The sequence below is a fragment of the Brachycentrus maculatus genome, unplaced genomic scaffold (assembly GCF_059751285.1).
Source record: "Brachycentrus maculatus isolate JH-2025_06_01 unplaced genomic scaffold, ASM5975128v1 h1tg000267l, whole genome shotgun sequence".
In the NCBI taxonomy this organism is placed as follows: domain Eukaryota; kingdom Metazoa; phylum Arthropoda; class Insecta; order Trichoptera; family Brachycentridae; genus Brachycentrus; species Brachycentrus maculatus.
This window is the reverse complement of record NW_028281018.1, coordinates 569145-589663: the sequence shown is the minus strand read 5'-3', so window position 1 is coordinate 589663 and position 20519 is coordinate 569145. Positions and strand designations below refer to the sequence as shown.

General features: G+C 30.2%; 1 protein-coding gene across 1 annotated transcript; it reads right to left on the bottom strand.

The window, feature by feature from the left end:
* Positions 1-11538: 11538 nt before the first annotated feature.
* Positions 11539-15500, bottom strand: LOC148305637 (uncharacterized). Its single transcript, XM_088266401.1, has 3 exons — positions 14725-15500; positions 13474-13623; positions 11539-11948 (listed from the first exon to the last, which is right to left on the bottom strand). Exons 1-3 carry the CDS (start codon positions 15270-15272, stop codon positions 11915-11917), a joined length of 732 nt encoding a protein of 243 aa, XP_088122527.1. The 5' UTR covers positions 15273-15500; the 3' UTR covers positions 11539-11914.
* Positions 15501-20519: the final 5019 nt, after the last annotated feature.

The window sequence follows — 20519 nt, the reverse complement described above, 5'->3', positions numbered from 1 at the left end:
GATTCTTATAATGTGGTTCAAATAAAATCTTAACAAACCAATTAATACACATAATAATCTAAATATTTATCAAACAAACTTAAAAATAACAGCAACAAAATGTAATAATATATGTAATATCAAAGAAAAAAAGATAACGAGGACGGCCGAAAAAGACTTGGCACGACCAGATCAATCAGAACCTAAGATCTGGTGGTGTCAAAAGTCTACGTAATTGGAGGGCATATAGGACTAGATGTATGGACGTGAAAGAAGGTAGGAGTGTTTGTCAGGACAGAAGAGTGTGGCGTTTCATCCTCTCTACTTACCTAACTAACCTCACACTGCTCCCCGAAGGTGTAAGTAGAGAGAATAGAACGCCACACCGATCTGTCTTTGCAAACTATCTTCACCTCTTCACTCATGCATCTCCTTATACCCGCTGATTTTTCCGACTCCTGACCTGACCACTTTCAAATACGTCACTCACTCCTTTCAACAACGTCATATGTCAAAAATCGTAAATTTTCAGTTGTGAATGGGAAACCCCAGAAAATGTACTGTATCCCAGCAAAAGTGGCATATTTTTGACATTATATTTACCCGTTACAGGGCAGAAGGTGTTGTTTTTGCATTTTGAAGAAAAGGTATTTTTTTTCAAATATACTAAATATTTTTCAAATGGAGAAAAAACCTTCAGCTTTTACCTAAAAGATCTGTTGCACAGAAAAAAGTTCAATAAGTGACTTGATATTTATTTTTAATACATTTTATCATATTCTTAAACTTTAAAAACGATCTCCTCAAAAATCATGTTTTTTTATATATGACGTTGTTCAAAGGAGTGAGCGACACGTGTGTATGTGTGTTAATTTTTAGTTTGTTAGTTAAAATGGACTTTGTTCATATAGTTAAAAAATAATTAAACAGTAAATTATATAGAGATATTATTTAACATCTCATCAAAGATGAAGAAAAATATGAAAGTCTGGGCATTCCCGTAATTGTCCAGACTTTCGTATTCTTCTTCGTCTTTGATGAGATGTTAAAAAATAATATGAAAAATAACTCCTATAATTGGAGATAATCCAAATACACACACTCAAACACACTCAAAATGTTGTGAATCTTAGATTTATTTTTATATTAATATTAATTTTTACTGCGGATAATATAATACAGAATTTAATTAAATTATTCTACATAAAATATCAAGGGATTTATTAAGAACTCGGATGGTATTATACTGAAGATGATATTATCAACCAATTATCATCATTATAACCATATCATTATCGTCGTGTCAATATTCTTGATTAACTGCATTAACAAGCGCAATTATGCAGAGTTCATGCAGCTGTTGAGATAAGTATGACGTGCATCTTCAGAAGTAGAATTTCGATGAAATTCTTAAGGCGGCTTCACCTGCAGGGAATATTATTAAATCGATAACCCTGCTTCAAAACTGCGGTCTCATTCTAAAAGATGAAACGGCATTCTTAATATGGCTTGGCAATTTATCCACTTAATTTTCAGGGCTGCCAACACTGTCAAGATTTTTTACGTGTGCATATTGTTGAAATTGTGATCAAATTGCTTAATGTTGCTCGGCAAAAATATGATAATAGGGCTACCAATAAAATGGCCACAATTTTATTATTATAAAAGTAATCATCAGTTTAATATAAAGTATAAAAAATCTAATAATTTGGATAAACCTTCTTTTACAGTTTTCTGTTTACAATATTTCGACGATAAAACAATTTTGACTAACCTTATTTTACTTTTTTATGGAGAAAATTCTAACAGTAAAACAGTCTTACAATTATACAGTAATATAGAGAATCATACAAATAAGTTTATTATACAGAGGAATAATGATGAAAAATAATAAAAAATAAAAAAAAAAATTTTCCTCTGTATTTATTTATCATTAGCTGTACCCGGCCACGCGTTACTGTGGCTCAGTTTGGTTTAATTGAAAAAAAGAAAAAATAAGATTTTGAATAAGCTAACGTTTACATTTTTACTAATAAAGATTAAAAATAAGCATGCAATTTTTTAAGGCAATTAATTTAAATTAATGTAATAATATGAGCTGATTTTGTTTACATAAGTATGTAATTTTATACCACAACGTTTAACGAACCTATGAATTTAAATGCATTGTGAATTTCAAAATTAACTTCACAAATTTCATAAATAAGTTCATTTTTCAATACTCTGCTCGGTATTACTTTCTTACATTATGTTTACACTTACACATTTTTATTATTTAATATTACTGTTTACTGAGTATTATTAGATTATCACTTATATCGTGGAAGTTTTGACATTTGTTTTCAGCTATATATTTTTTTAAATCTCTCCAGCAATCGTTTCTCTTAAGACTTTTAAATAAACAAATCAATGCTTTACATGAACACCAAACTTTATTTCCTAACCATTGAAATACGGAGGCGTATAAAATGTTACCGCGTCAAATCACAGTAATATTATAATAGCTACTATTATCCGATATACCATTTTTAATATTTATAGTTAAATAAATCTAATGTCATGGTTTTTGAAAGAGATGACTATGGCCAGAGATAAAAAAGTAATTAATGGGAAAATTTTGGAACAGGTAGATGATTTCATATATTTGGGAGGTATGTTTTCTAGGAATGTAAAAATTGATAAAGATATAGAAGTAGAGTGAACGCTGGGAATAGAGTAAATGGAGCGTTGAAATCAGTAAGAGCAAATAAAAACCCATCAAAAGTTCAGTACACAGTGGAGTCCTAGTTCCAGCAATAATACATGAAAGTGAAGTAAGGAGTTGGCAAAATAAGGATGAAAGTAGTCTAAATGCAATCAAAATGCGATATCTCAGAAGAATGTGCTCAAAACAATGAATGATATATGTTTGAATGGTGATATAAGGAAATAATGCAAAGCTGAGATATGAATTATCTATAAAATTAATAAAAATATGTTGGAATGGTTTGGGCATGTGAATGGAATGGGTGAAGAAGTTAAAGTCAAACAAATTTATGAGGCAAATGTGGTTGGTAATAGGAAGATGATCAACTGTTTCAAATATGTAAATGTTATCAGATCAGGAGTCGGAATAATTAGCGAGTATGTTGAGAAGATATGTACATGAATGTGGAAGTGACTAAGATTGTTTGCAAAGACAGATTGGTGTGGCATTCTATTCTCCCTGCCTACACCTGCAAAGAAGCAGCGTGATGGTTAGTTAGTTAGTTAGTTAGTTAATTAATGTATCATGTTATTTTTTGACATCTCATTAAAGATGAAGAAGAATATGGAAGTCTGGGCATTTACGGGGCTGACGACCGTCATAGGCTGGTTTAAGTGATCACTTTACACACGTGTAACAAATGTAAGTGTTAATGCCCAGACTTCCATATTCTTCTTCATCTTTGATGAGATGTCAAAAAAAATAATATGAAAATAACTCCTGTGATTGGAGATAATCCAGATTTTGTGAACAAGTATTTGTACACACTAAAAACGTTGTAAATTAATTTATTACTTGATATTAAGTTTTCATAGGATGGAGAATAGATCCTAAGACTTGAGTACCATCAGAGAGCGAATTTCCACTCACTAAAAAAATTCGTTTATCGTTTCGTTAGAATCTTTAGTTATCGGTTTTAGAGTCTAGTAACTAAAAATTGTTTTTATTTTATTTATCGTTAATCCATCATGACTTCGATGATGATTATTTAAAAAAATGTATACTTGTAAAATACTATTTATTGAGTTTTATATCACTACACACGACTAGTATAAAAACTACTGTTGTTTTCATCCGATACGTGAACTTGTCTGTGAAAATAACTGTAGTCTTCAAAACTAGTCGTGTGTAATGAAATAAAACACAACAAATGGTATTACCTAAGTGTTTTATATTTTTTTAAATAAACAACATGTCATTTCACAAAGTTAATGCCAAATCAATAAATAGTGTACTTGTAATTAATATTATTATTTTTTAATAGAAGAGATGAAACCCTGGTTTGTGAGGACGTTTAGCTGTCGTACATCTCACTCTGAGTTCTCGTGATGCGACCAAATTATTTTAAGCACATGAAATGTCTCGGGAAGCGTTTTTAAAACTAACACTTACATTGTGAACTCGGAACCAAAGTAAACAAAATCATTATATAGGTGCGCGAGTTGCGTAAACAACAGTTACGGTCAGGAAATTACCCATAATAAACACTCAGAAAGCATTCTCACTCAGTAATTAGTCGCCAACAACGGACGAAAATAAAATAAAAGTAATTTAACACAATAATGTCACTAGTAACTAACTAACTACAAACAATATTGAACTATGATTTTTACTGACACAGTCAATAATGGATATACCGCACTCTCCTTATCATTCCTAGTTCATTCTTTTTAAAAACCTTTTTTTTTATTTTTGTTGAAAAATTAGACATGAGTAAACCATTTAATTAAGACTTTAAAACCCTTATCCATACCTGATGGTGCATAGGGCACTGCATCATATCATGTTATCTTGAACGTAAAGGTGATCAGCCCTCCGCTTCAGGTAATATTGAATAAATATTAGAGTGAAATATCTCGGGACCTCCAGTACGGTAGCCGAGCGTGCTGACCATTACACTACGGATGCGAACAAGACAATTGAGACTTACCTAATAATAAACAACCCTTTAAATTTAACTTCAAGTCCGCTTTTGAAAATATTCCCATTATGATTCCTTTATCTTCTTTCTATCTCTTTCAAAGAATAATAATGATGACGAAAGCACAGTTTGTACTTTTTGTACCAGTCCAGAGCAATATCAAATAAATATTACAGTTAAAATCTGTCATAAATTTCTTTAAAAAAATATATATTTCTCGGCTGACGTCAATATCCATCGTTGTAAAATCATAATTTCTTCAACATTTTAAAACGTCGGATAATATAGAAGAAGTAGAATACATATTTTTTTAAACCTTCAATTATCTTCATATGAAACCTATTTCTTGTTCCAGTCAACAGACAATATGATTGTAATATACTATACCTCCTTAGTTTGACCATATACATATATTAATCCAATTCTGGAATACTTCTAAAGTCGAGAGTTTGCATATTACGAATCTTATTGTATCGAGAAATCTCTAAATATATTTTCTAGTATAAGAAAACCTACAATAAAATATATTTCAAAACTTTTTTCAACCAGGTGTAGACGGGGCTACGACATGTAGAACAAATTAGTTCATCAACCTTAACGTATTATACATAATGAGTATGTGTGAACTGATCGCAGAACAGCTGACTTGACTCAAGCCCTTACATGGATTCTAAAACGTCTTGTGATTAGTACCGACTGCTTATTCGTGACCAATATGATAGCTACAGAATGTGTATTTTATTACAGCCAAATTATTCTGTACATAGCACGATATGTCAGACTTCAAGGCATTTACTGACCAAATCAAATTTTGTAGTTACGGTCTGAGTTTAAGAAATAATAGCCAAGGCATTATTACACATATACCAAACCTTTTTGTAAATAAATATTGTACGTTGATGTAGTGCAAATTATCAACAAATAGAATTTGCATCAGGACGTTAATTACTGAAAATTGAGGTTACAACCTTTTTCCTTAAGTCTTTTTTGCGATTATACCTATTAATTACATAGATTCCCGGGCAGACCACCAAAGTCAAGGATCGATAGCTGGGAATCGACATCGCAGGAGGCTAATTCCCATTTAAAACAGGCCACAAGGCCTACACCAAGAAGAAGAAGAAGAAGAGAATTAGATTCAGTAGATTATTTTTCTACAAACAGTCTTCTTTTTATAATTCTTATCCTTACCCGCAAGCAATGGTGCATAAGGCACTGATCGTATTGACGCAACGTTACTTCCATGATAGCAATGTGATCAATTCCGCGCTTCAAGTACCAGTCCAACTTAATATTAAATCAATATTAGATTGAAAAATCAGGATGAAACCAAGAAAGGTATTAAAAAGCATCATTTAATTCAAATTATACAAAATTCGGTTCGGTCGTTCTCGGCCCCGATTTCCAGCTACACTCGTCTAATAAGTTTGTTTTACTATTCCTTCCTCACTCATTCACTCCACATGTCCAAACCCAATACATCTTTCTTACAACTTTTTGAGTATGTCCAAATACTTGTTCACAAATCTGGATTATCTCCAATTACAGGGGTAATTTTTATATTACTTTTTGATATCTCAACAAAGATAAAGATGAATATGGAAGTCTGGGCATTTACGGGGCTGTGACGGTCGTAAGCCCCGTAAATTCCCAGACTTTCATATTCTTCTTCATCTATGTTAAAATCTCAAAAAGTAAAACATCTTTCTTAATTTTATCGATAATGCTTAATCTTGGCCTTCAATTCCATTATCACCATTCGAACTTCTATCACACATACATTGTTTTGCAGCACATTTGTCCATGAAATCGCATTACGACTGCTTTCAGTCTACTTTCATCCTTCTTTCTCCAACTTTTTACATTACTTCCATACATTAGGTTTGGTACCAGGACTCCATTATCATTGCCAAGCATTGGCTCTCGCTCTTGCTATTACACGTAAGGCAAAGTGCAAATATTATTTTATTTACCTTTAATTTTGAAAAAATTACTAATTAAATTACATTTCAATGCACGTGTCCGTAAAGACGAGCTTTTTGTATGACTTTTTTTAAGTTAGCTTTTTTATTTATTTTATATAGCCCATTTTACTACTTCGCGGAGAGCCGTTTGAGCACGGACGCGGCCACACTCAACAATTTGTTTTAAAATGCTTCCTTTAGGTCTTACTCCTTTTATAGAGCGGTCAGAGCCATCAAGTCCTTTGTACACAGCACACAGGACTCCGTCCGTAAGTGGCACTTTTTTATTTATTAAAATCAAACACTTTATTGCATCCATTTAGATGATTGACAAAGAGCCAATGGGTGATCAGGTAAGAACTATCACATGATATTTAAATAATTAAAGGTGTACGAAAATTAACGACAAAGTCACTTTAACATAATTGGGTAACGTTGAATATTTTTACAAAAAAAATAAACGTGCATATTATTCCATTTTTATTTCGGAAGCTCAACCGAATTCAGTGTGTCATTTCTTAAATATGGATATACCAGTTTAGTATAGTGCCCTATGCACCATAAGTGATAATATTCCAAATTAAGTCAGGTTGTTTTTTTAGAAATAATTTTTCATTTAGAAATATTTAGAATATTTATTTATATTCTAGGTTTTAGTTAGTTAGTTAGTTAATTAAATTAACTGGTCAAATTAGCTTAAATACAAAAAATGAAAATAATATTTTATAGTGTTTCTCAAGTGTGTGAATATCCGGGTTTCGGACCTCACATACAAATGAAAGAGTTTCTGCTTAATAAAAAGGTTGCCTCATCCCCCACCATAGATATCCTTCGGGAAGTCTATTGAATTCAAGGGCTGTGTTTTGAGTTTAATCAATATATCTAGAAGTTCCAAGAATTTGAATGGTGTGGTTGTCAATCATGTGTAGAATTGGTGAACGTTACACGTGTGTAAAGTGAAGGCAAGCCCTTTAAATGAAATAGATTCATAGAAATTTTTATTACCTACTGAAATACCCACCATTATTGTTAATATAAAAGGGCATTTTGTAAATATTTTTATTCAGTGGTTGATAATGTCTTAATAAGACGAAACGCGTCACAAATTATCATATTTGTTAACATGTTAATAAAAGTAGAATTCAATCCAATAACCTTGTTTAATTTTATATTTATTACCCAAAAAAATAAAAACCTTTTTTACTAGCAAATTCCTGCCCGACATAATCACAAATACGAAATTAATCCATTGTTCTTATAACTGATGGCATATTCATATGTATATTAATAATTTATTTTACAACCATTTCACCATTTGACTCAAAATCGTTCATCAACAAATAAATTTAATGACCATTTTATAAATTATCATTTTTTATTATATCATATAACATATTAAGGTATTGTAGATGTATGCGTATAACTTCAATATTAATATACATGTTTTGAAGAAAGTTTTCTGAAACCTCGTACACTTTACCCATCAGGGTCTGGACACTTGATACACCATAAAATACATTATGTTTTCAAAGCTGAAAAATGAATAAATTTGCCGGACCCTTCTTTTAAATTTCTATCGGAATCCCCGCATTCTAAATTGCGTCAAAGTTATGAATAAATTATATGAATATGGGACAGTAATTTAATGTAACCCGGTATCCTAAAGTAGAAACGATAGAGCCTCAACCTTCTACCGTCTCCGCCCTATCCTAAATGCGTTATACCACTTTGTACCAGATTATAATTCTTTCTTTTTCTTTTCTCGTTCATTTAAATACATATTGGATAACTTTGTTCAGGTTCGAAACCCTCTAAATATTATTATTGGAGGCCGTTTTGGGATGGTTACGTTAAGGTTTCACGACACAAGTCGCTTACCTATATTTAGGGATGTAATTTAACTCGTATAATACTCGTATATATGAACTTATGTGCTTCCCACCTATTCACATAATTACATGTACTTTATTTGAAATGTTCTGAGTGTTAAAAAGTTAGGAAAAAAAAGTCATTAAGGATTTGGATAAAGATTCCAAATTACAAAAAAAAATTAATTATCTTTTTTACACAAATATATGTGTATATATTTGAATATATATAAATATTAATATATTAAATACAGATATATATATATTTATATATATATATATATATATATATATATATATATATATATATATATATATATATATATATATATATATATATATATATATATATATATATATATATATATATATATATATATATATATATATTTATATATACACACATATTGGATTGGATACTTCATAAATTTTTGATACTCAAAGTCTGTATATTAGATCCATTAATAATGTGCATGAGTAATGTTAAATCGATTAGATCTATGATTGTACTATCCAAATAATTATATTTATCATTTTCTTCGAAGTTTTAGTCGAAATTATTTAATTTAGTCGAAAGTTATTAGTTTTTCTAAGAGAAAAAGATTGAAAGTTATATCCTTTAAGTATGAGAACTATTTTTCCCCAAAAGTATAAAATATATGTACGTAACTAAAGATGGCGATTAACGAAATAGGGTTGGGTATCAAAAATTTGCATTTTATTAACTATTTACATCCTCTAACGATTACAAAAGAGAAACTGTCTGTATAAATTGATAAAATTTCACTGATTTTGTTCAAATGGTATCGACAGGAGTCATCGACTCATACTTATAGGTACCGATCAATACTAGTTGTTTTACCACTTGAATCAAATAAATCGGTAACTCACGTATATATATAAGTTTTTTTTGTTGTTACACATACATAAATATTGATTACTGATTACTGATTACTGATAAGTGATATCAGGTATTACTTATAATATACACTACTCCTTTGTTTCATCGTGTATCACAAGCTTGATTGTAAAATAAATAAATTATTGAAAGGTAATGACCGTAGGTCGTAAATGTTACAGAAGTTATCGGTAGAATCTCCGTTATACTGACTGTGGGTACATGAAAAGAAATGCTTGAAATATGGTCTTACTCAGAATTTCTCATTAAAAAATTTTTGTATTCACTGTTGTATCTAGGTTTTCTATTTTTTTTAATGTATACTATAACTTCATCGTACCCAATGGTGCATAGAGTATTGCACCAAATTAATGAAGGGTTCATTTGATCGTTCATTATAAGGTGATCAGTTCCGCGCGTCAGGCACTGGTCCATGATAGTATGAAGTAATTATTAGAGTGAAACAAATACGTATTTTTATTTTAATCCCCCTAAGAATCGAATCCAGGACCTTTAGCGCAAAAGCTAAATATACTAACCACTACACTGCGAAGGAGGACGAACTTTTGAACAAATTGTATACCTATTATGAATCAAATGAAGTCTTCGTGAATGTGTGTTCTACAATACTCGTCACTTGTAGGGATTAAAAAAAAACACATAAAAATTACTTTAATAAAAACCTTGTTTATTTTTAATTGGTAATTTAAAAAAATAAAGGTTATACATAAAAACAATATTTTAGTAATATTTCTTAGTGTAATTTTACCCATATGTTTCAATATCCTCAAACGAGTATGTACTATTGTACATACAAAATTTGAATAAACTTGATAGAATTTCACAAGATGTAATAAATTGTAATATTATATCATGTTTACGAGTTTAAAGATGTCCTTTAATGGGTGCAAGCATACAAAGTGTCATTTTGAAATTGAATAAAAAAGGCTAAAAAATTATACATTTTATTTACTCATACGTGAAGTAACACGAATTGTTCGTTAATTCTTTGGCATTAAATATAATATTACAATATTTACATCCAAAACTATTTGAAATTTATCATTATGACACATGATTTACTTATACATTTACAACCTTAATTATAGTAAATGATTAGAGACCATAATCCACTGGCGCCCTACATGTCGCGTTCAGTATTTTGGCCCCGCGCGACAACTTGTCAGCAGTATGCAAATTTATCTATTTTTTTATGTGCCAGGGGATTATGGCTCTTATAGCTTTAATTCAAGACACACAACAAAATATTTTACATTTCAATGTTACAAACATAACAACAACAAAATCTTTAATATCAGTCATATTAATAATTAAACATTCCTTATCATTCATCGTTCACATTGTTTAATACCACTTTAAAAAATACAGTAATTCGTGACTACCAGTTTTGGAATAATCATACCATCATCAAGTCAATGAAATTATTACGGTCTGACAATTATACAAATATAAAATTTTGGAAGAGAGAAAGCAGACAAATGAATCACAAAAGGATTTTTTTGAATGTGGACTTAAAGTTAAATTTAGTTGGGTATTTACTATGGGTAAGTCTTAATTAACTGCTTTTCTTATTTCTAATTTTTCTTGATTATCTAAACAAAACCCAGTTTTATTTACCTACTTGTAAAATTTCATTTACAAAATATATTTTTAAAAAAATAGGATAAAAATAACATTTATTATTTACTCTATTCCTATCCTGAAATTATTATTATAAAACGACAAATAACTATATATTACAGAAAATAAAACAAAATAACTTCATGCATTTATTACGTCTCATTAACGTCACCGAATTGGCACAAAATCTACGTTTATTTGTAGAAAATATTTTTTATAAGGCTCACATTGTAGCTTGATTTGTAACCTTACATTGTAACATGTAAGCTTTCGTTTTTAATTAGGTTTTCGTGGTAAATATTAGTATTTTTAATTTAATACTACAAAAACTAAAATTGAAAATAGATAGCAAAGCGACTGCCGAATAATTTAATGAATATATAAGCTTACATTGTAACCAACCATTTTTTTGGTAAGCTTTTTGTACAGTATAATTTTTAAGATATATACTCGTATGTACACTTTTATTATTTTTTATACAAACCTGCGTATAAAATTAAGTACAATCGAAACATCTTAAATTAAACTTTTACTTGGTAAATACCACTCATTATTTAAATCTATCGTGTTTTGATGTATTATTCAATATCACTATAAAGCACGGTATGATGTTGATTGGAACAAAACACATCATTATAAATTTGAAAGGATAGTGGTATATAGTGATCCAATGTTAATTTCAAACTCGAAAGATATTCCCACAAACTGACTGTTGAATCAATTAAAGAAATGATTGAAACACTTAATTTATTCAGGGGCAAACATTTTTTTATTACATTTATTATTTACTACGAACTATTTCGTGGTAATACGATACCACGAATTAGTTTGTAGTAAAAATATAAACATAATCAGGAACGTTTTTCCTCGAATATTTCCAGGTATTGTCCAATGGCTTCATTTTCCTATTGAGATGGGCCATGTGAATGATCTGTAAATTATTTTTTATTGAATATCTTCCATGTAAAAAGTAAATCAATAAAAAGCATAATATTTAATAGCATATCAATTTATTGATGTAAAAATTACAAATGACTTTCCTTTCTAAACTGTCTTGAGACATTCAGTATTTTTTTTAGGAAAAATTATAAAAAGAGTTAACAAAGTCAGTCATGTATGATTTTTATATTTAAAATACATCAAATATTTTATTTTATAAAAAAGCATATTCCTTTAGGTAAAAATATAAGCAAATAACATTTATAAGAATTAATATACACATGAAATAAAATAAAAATTTCGTATTTAAAAAAAATAATAATAACCCGCAAAGCTTCTACTTTTAGAGGTTTGTCTGCAGGTAGGAGAGTAAGATAGGGAAGGTTAATGTGAAAAGCCCTCAATACCCAGGCCAATTGAAAATAAATCTTTCTTGAATTTATTTTGCCATTGGCGGGAATCGAACCTGCGAGGCAAGTATCAACCAAACTGCGCTACGGCGCCAGTTATTTATGTTCATCTTTCGACATTCACATTTATCTATGTAAATGTCGAAAAATGAACGGAAAATATTGCAGAAGGAAATAAAAAAGCAAAGAGAAGACCACACCCTTATTTCCAGGCGAGAATTCGGTTATACATTAGATTTTTTTTAAATTTCCACAAGTATTAATTTTTGTTTACTATTAAATCAAATTGCCTTAATTGACCTAGTTTGATTTTAAAAACAAATTAAGCTAGGCTGACATCGAACGTTTAAAGCGTATGCCGGTAAAACATCGTTACCGTCAGTTTGGTAAAGATTGATTGTTCTACTAAATTTCCTAAGGACGGATAATCTGGAAAAAAATCGTACACCTTAAGACTATTCAGATACCCAAAACTTTGCTCTAAAGTGTACGATTTTTACCGAATTATTCGCACATTCATTTTTATTTCAACCTGAAATAATTGATAATAATAAATAAACAAATTTGACTTACTGTTTCAATAAAACATTCGACGAAAATATTAAACGAATGTTTTTTTTTACTATTTTTTATTATGTTCATTTCTTTTGTTGAAATATTTTCAAAATTAAGTTTATTTATTTATTTATTTTTGACGTAATTCAATTGAAAGAACTAAAATCAAATAAAAAAATATGTATTATTTTGACTTATAATTAATCCTACTTTATAATGAATGAATAGTAATTTATTACTCAAATTAATAAGTAAGATCGGTTGTTTATAAATATTATTTTATTCACCACTGATAAAAATATTATCAAAATGAAACTTTTCCATTTTAACATTTCTTTCGAGAAAATTTTAGGCTAAAAAAACTAGAAAAAAAACAGTTTTCACTTGTAAAAAGAATTAGTCCAAAAAAGCTTTAAATTACGAAGAATGACAATTTACTTACGATGAAGTAAGATTTTGAATTGCGAATCACGCATCTAATCAAGCATTTCCCACTCCATGCGATAAATATAAGAGTTTGAAGCAATTAGAAATTATCTTGGAACTACCCACCCTCCATTCTCACAAGTCTTTGGGTCCACCAGGTTTCCAACTGTGATCAATAAACCGACCACTATGAATGACAATGCCGCGACTATAATAAATAAAAATCTTTCTCGTCTTGTCCAGCGGTTGATACAACAGTATTGTTCTCTCAAGATCCTGAAACACATACATTTGAGGGTTGTTATTTTTCATAGGCACTGAATTATCAAATAATAAAAATCCAAGAATCTAAAAAGTTCAAATAATTTCGATAAGAATCCGATAGTACATACAATCTTAATAAATGTAAAAGGTTATGTAATTAGAAGTGGAAAATGTTTTTTTTGTATTTTCGTGCAGTGTAATTTTTCTGTCTATCACCGTTGATGATTCTACCCTTATGGCTGCGTTATGGGTTAGTTTTAATTCCTACAAGAACAGAAGCAGTAAATCTTTCTTGACAACGTGATTATTAAGAGAAAAAAGGCAATAGCAGAAATTACTTATGTAAAAAAAAATACCAAAATATATTACACAACCAGTTTGGCTAAATAAAAATCTTAAACTGCATATTATATGTTATGACGTAATATCATTAAAAACAGTAAAAATAACATCATTTTTTCCATTAAAATTTTACATTTAGTTAGAAATTGTCTAATTAAGATTTCGATGTAATTTAATATATTTAGCAATTAAGAACGGTGTAAAATAGTTTTGACAATTGATAAACAAATATTTTATTATTAAATTTAAATTAATAAAGTTCATATATTATTTCGAGAAATAAAAATACTTTGTTTTTTGATCCACTCACATTTTTATTAACCAACTAGTTTCGGCAACAACCTGTTGCCCTCTTCAGGGTTTAATTTTGTGAAGTTTTTCTAAGTTGAATTTTCTAAAATTAAACCCTGAAGAGGGCAACAGGTTGTTACCGAAACTAGTTGATTAATGAAAATGTGAGTGGATCAAAACACAAAGAATTTTTATTTCTCGAAATAATATATCAATATAATCCACAAAGTTAATGCTTTCAATATTCAAAACATAATAAAGTTCAACTTTAAAAAATGCGTAAAATGAACAAACCATAAAAGTAATTTGAATAAATGTGTTGTATTATTTTTCAAATAATGTACATATTATTTCTATCCAGGCTAACCCAAAACCAAGTTCATATGATCCTGAATAACCGTGAATGAGAAATTGTATCTATGGAAGCAGAAAAAATATGAAAAAGTAAAAAAGTTTCACAAAACATAGGCAGGTACTTACGGTAAACTGTTTACGCTTCCACCATACATAGAAGTCGGTCTACTAGGCATAAATGCATTATTATCCATTCCAATACTTATGCTAGGGGTCGGAATCGATATCTTCTCGTTTCTTCTGTAAGGATTGCCAGAACCACTTTTATGGGTAGTATCATTCCTTTCGAACTTTGGTGACTCCGTTGATTTTTTTCTAGATTCCCCGGATTCACCTGACTTTTCACTCTTTTTATAAGGATTATTAGAATTACTTTTCTGGGTACTACTGTTTCTATCAAACCTTAGATGGTCTACTTTTTTCACTCGGTATTCCACAGGCTCACCAGTTTCACATATCTCTTCAATAACTGTCACCGATGCTTTTTTAGTTGGCGATTTGGGTTTACCAGCACCGAAGGATTGAGTCTTACGTTCTAGAACCACTGGTTTTGTATTCATATGGATATCCGCCATACTCAGTCTTACATCTCTATTCTCTGCTTTAGGAAATTCAGTTGTCGGTATATCATCTAGTTTGTCTAATTTTGGCCGCAAGTTCATCCTCTTCGACATTTTGTATATTTATCACAGACTTTTTTTAACATCGGCTTCAATTCGAATCATTTATTTAGTTGACATTTCACGTCACTATTTTTTTGCTACACTTTTTTGCTATTTGGCTTAAAGGTATTTTGACCTTTGAACAAACACCATTACTTAAACACAAAAAAAATTCAATTAATTTAAGATTTAAACACTAATTTACTTATTACTTAAAACATACCACTCCGACGAAACGAATACAAGCTATGATTTATTTTGGCGATATCGTTATAACAGTAGAGTAAAAATTCAACACAAGTATCTTTTGGTTACATACCAAACAAAATGATAAAAAGTGACTATCTGCGCCGATTCTACTGATATAAAAGTTAATAACGTGATAACGCGGGGAATGTTTTTGGAGAGTTGTCGCGTTGCGTGTAGGCAAATGTTGATTTTATGATTATAAAGACGAGTATACATTACTTACTCACTTAAATATTTATAGTCAGTGAATAAGATGTTTATTTAACTGCAAATTCTATCATATCAAGATAAATTATTGCTAAAATAATTATATGACATTCGGATAGCAAATATTAAACAAGCCTTAAGAAAGGCTTGACGATATATATCCTAATGAAAAACGTGTTTTTACAGAAATTTACAGACACAAAATACAACCTCTGTAATTAACGTATACAATACAACTTATACACATCTGTACCAAAATACTGTATTTTAAATAATATATGAAAGAACTGATAGTAATCACATATAGATGTTTTATTTGATCTACAATTACTTGTATTATGGGTATATGATAATATAACTGATATTAAATATCAAATTATATTAAAATATAAATACAATTAGTCATACCAAACACCCTTTTAAAATTCAAAAATATATATAAATACATACATATGAAAATTTTATGTATAATAGTTTTTTGGACAAATTACCAATCATTTGCATAAGTAATACAACATATATATATATATATATATATATATATATATATATATATATATATATATATATATATATATATATATATATAATTTATATGTATATATATATATATATATATATATATATATATATATATATATATATATATATATATATATATATATATATATATATATATATATATATATAAATATACATATGCATAGATATATACATATACATATTTATACACTGGTACGGGAAGCTTCATGGTTTTTTGTTAGTCAAGTTCACTTATTAAATCCATAATTAATGTACCTATTTACATTTTTAGATACGAATAGTATAAATATGTACCTACGCCAAGCCCATAAAAAGGTTCCTTATTACCAATTATGATTTTCGATTATCCCTTCGTTATCCGTGAGTTACATCCTCTTCGATCTCGTAATAGATGATTTGTTGCATTAATTAGACCCAATTACATCTATATAATTGACTGCTCCAGAGGATTAATTTAAATACGGGATGATCTGCTCCTTTTGGCCTTTGATGTTAGATAAATCTAGATAAGCCGAGATTGGATTCGTCTTGCGATAATTAATTGTAATCCTTTCGTTTCACTGAGGTGAAATATTTTAAGGATTAGAAATCCAACAATATATGTGCTTACTAATTGAACTGATTTATAACAAGCTAACGATATAAAACTTTTTAATTGTGTGTGAAGGTACATACATTTATTTTTCGTCAGAATATATTAACTTGCTTCCTTTTCTTACATTCATACAGTGGCGTGCGCAGATTAGTTTTTAATCAAGGTACGCACTACTTTTCTGCCTAAATAGAATACATGCCTCTGCATAGATACATGAATGAATGTACGACAAAACGCTATTTGATAGATGTTTGAATGCTGAAATATGGAAAAAACGAAACACTATCGATGAAATTAAAAAAGTTGTGTTGAGATGGTTTGGCTATCGAACGAGTGAATAGTGAAACAAATTTTTGAGGTGAATTTGGTTTGTAATAGAAGCAGACAGAGGAAAATTTGGCATGATCAAGTATTTCAAATACTGGAATGTGGTCAGGTCAGGAGTCGGAATAATCGGCGGGTATATTAAGAGATGTATGAACGTGGAAAAGGCGATGATTGTTTTCAAAGACAGATTGGTGTGGTTTTTCTCTCTGCCTATCCCTGCGGAAGTGGCGTGACGGTTAGTTAGTTATTTTAGTTTTATAATTAAAATAAATAACTTTTTTTTAATGAAATGAAGTATAAAATATACAGAACAGATTATATTGTATAACGTACAATAAGTTCAAAAAATAAACATATAAACTAAATTTAATATTCTCATTATTCTTAAGCTAGTGCATGTAAAACCTTGGCCTAGAGTGCATGTTGGTCCTCGGGTCGACCAAAATCGAATTTCATCAAATTTTTATGTAGTTATAAGCGTGTAAATAGTGCTTTTGTCCGCCTCCGTAGTGTAATGGCCAGCACGCTCGGCTACCGTTCTGGAGGACCCGGGTTCGATTCTCAGGGGGGGTAAGAATAAATATGAGTGATTTTTTTCACTGTAATATTTATTCAATATTACCCTGGACTGGTACTTGAAGCGGAGGGCTGATCACCTTTCCTTCATGTGTAAACGATCAAGATAACACTGCGTTTATATGACGCAGTGCCCTTTGCACCATTGAAGTGCGGATAAGGGTTTTATTATTATTATTATTAAATAGTGTTATGGTAGTGACGTAAAATTTTTATCAGGCTGTTATAGTGATTGTCCCGACGATTAGACGATACGTCTCGAAATCGGTAGACAAAAAATCGTGGTGATATACTAATATTTCTAACATTTTTGTAAATAAATATAAAAGTATTAATAATATAAAAATAATCGCACTATGACAGATCTTTTCGCGGCTTCAATCTTCCAGACGCACATAAAGTACTTTATAATATGAACGTCAACCAAAAAAACTACAAGTCAGTGGATCGCACGCGGCAGATCGAGTCTTTGTATTTTTAAACCAAAATCATTACTGCATCGCGCTGGTCAACCTTACCTTATAGAGCTACCCATCAGTCACTCGGACTTTCCTTATAAAGTCAGCGGTATAGTTCAGCATTACTTGGCGTTCTCGAAACTCCAAAATACTATCATACTACACTGTAACGAGGCCACAATTATACCCGCTCGTAGTATGGCGCTAACGAGCTGCTCCGCCTTGCATACCCACATATTTTTCTGATATCCTGGTAGGCACGACAAATATTAGCCGGTACTAAAACAAAATTAACAACATTTTGGTCGTTTCCAAACCCTTGTTCACAAATCAGGGTTTCTTCACTTAATTATTTTTACATTTTGACATCTCGACATAGATGAAGAAGAATATGGAAGTCTTATAGTAAATAAGCCTATGGCAGGCCTTACGACCTGTCGTCTGAACGCCTGAAAATATGATTTTAAATTTTTATGAAGCTTTTAAATGTTGCATATATTTTAACAGCTATAAAGGAGCACGCCATCCGAAAAAAAAACAAAGTTTCTCGTTGCACATACTGCCATTACGATTAAATAAACAAAACAAAAAAAATACATGTCATATTATATGTAATTACACCCGCGTATTTGAATGCCAAAAATGCCAAAAAGATCATCCAATTAGCTTTTATACAAAAATTAATATCGCATCAATTTTAAACAGTGCCTTATGCATCATTTGATGCAGATAAGGGTTAGAAGTAGTTGTGATACTGGTGACTTTATATTCTGAAAAGAAGAACTTTTTTTTCTTGAATGTTTTTCGCAGATACTTTGTGGCACATTTTATAAACTTTATAATAAAATAAAATAAAATAACTTTGTTGTAACCATTTTTTTTCACAAAGTGGCTGAAACAAAGTTGTTTTATTTTATATTTAAAAAAACATTCATAAAAATATTTGTAAGGTATTCGCTAAAAACCATTAATTCTGAACGTTTATTGGCACTTAAAAATATAATATTTCAGCAGTGCAAGGTTCTTCCTTTATCCTCCTGGAAATCTCACCAATCACTTGAAGGAACACCGGAGTAGATTCGAGTACTCAGAACCTACAACAAGCTAGATAAGAGGCTGTAAAAGATGGAGTTAATCACCAATACTAGTTTTATTAATGTATGTAAGCGATACCGTTACACGGTTTTTGATTCTAACTAGAATATTATTGACTACCGTATGAGAAATAAGAAATAACCATCATAATATTAATAGGGGCATCTTCTCGCCAATTTGTATTGAAAATGGATGACAGAGATTCGTATATGTATAAAATTAAAATATTTCAGACGGGTATATTTAATAATTAAACAAATTTATGAGGTGAATGTAAGTGGAAAAAAAAGCAGAGGAAGACCGAGAAAAATATGTCACGATCAGGTATGCCAAATACTTGAAAGTGGTCAGGTTAGTAGTCGTAACAATCGGCGAGTATGTATGAGGAGATGCATGAACGTGGAAGAGGCGAAGAATGTTTGCAAAGACAGAGTGGTGTGGCGTTCTATTCTCTCTGCCTACCCCTGTGGGTAAGCGGCGTGATGGTTAGTTAGTTAGTTAGTTATATTTAATTGAATTGAATTATTACGAACATAGAGTTAAGGACTTAACAAATAGATTGGTTTATATGTTTTATTCATATAAAAACATTGGATAACTCCTTCTTTTCTGTCTTTGAAATGAGGCCGCCGCAGAAGGTAAAAATACCCTTCCCGTCCTAAACAGGTAGAAATGCCTTTCCAGCCCAAAAATTGTTTTATTAATTGTATGTCTGTCCGTATTAGAGAAGATAAGTAGAATTGATTTTATACAAGTATAATATTCTCATCATCTTTCGACTGCTAAAATTGGATGTAATATTTTGGAGATTCGTCATGTTTCCATTATTCATCGACATTTAAAAATTAATAACCGGCATCATGGCATATTTTTTTACCTCTTACTATCTGGCCGGCCACGCTGTGGCTTAATTTGAATAAATATAAAAGAAAAAAACATTTCTCTTTTGCATTTTTAAATGCAATCGAAAATATTGAAAATGCTAAATGACAGTAGATATCAAGAAACATGATTAAATAATAATAATAAATCCCTTACCGCACCCCAATGGTGCATAGGGCACTGCTTCATATAAACGCAGTGTTATCTCGGGTGATCAGCCCTCCACTTCAGGCACCATTCCAGTGTAATATTGAATAAATATTAGAGGGAAAAAATCACTTATATTTATTAAAACCCCCTGGGAATCGAACCCAGGACCTCCAGAAC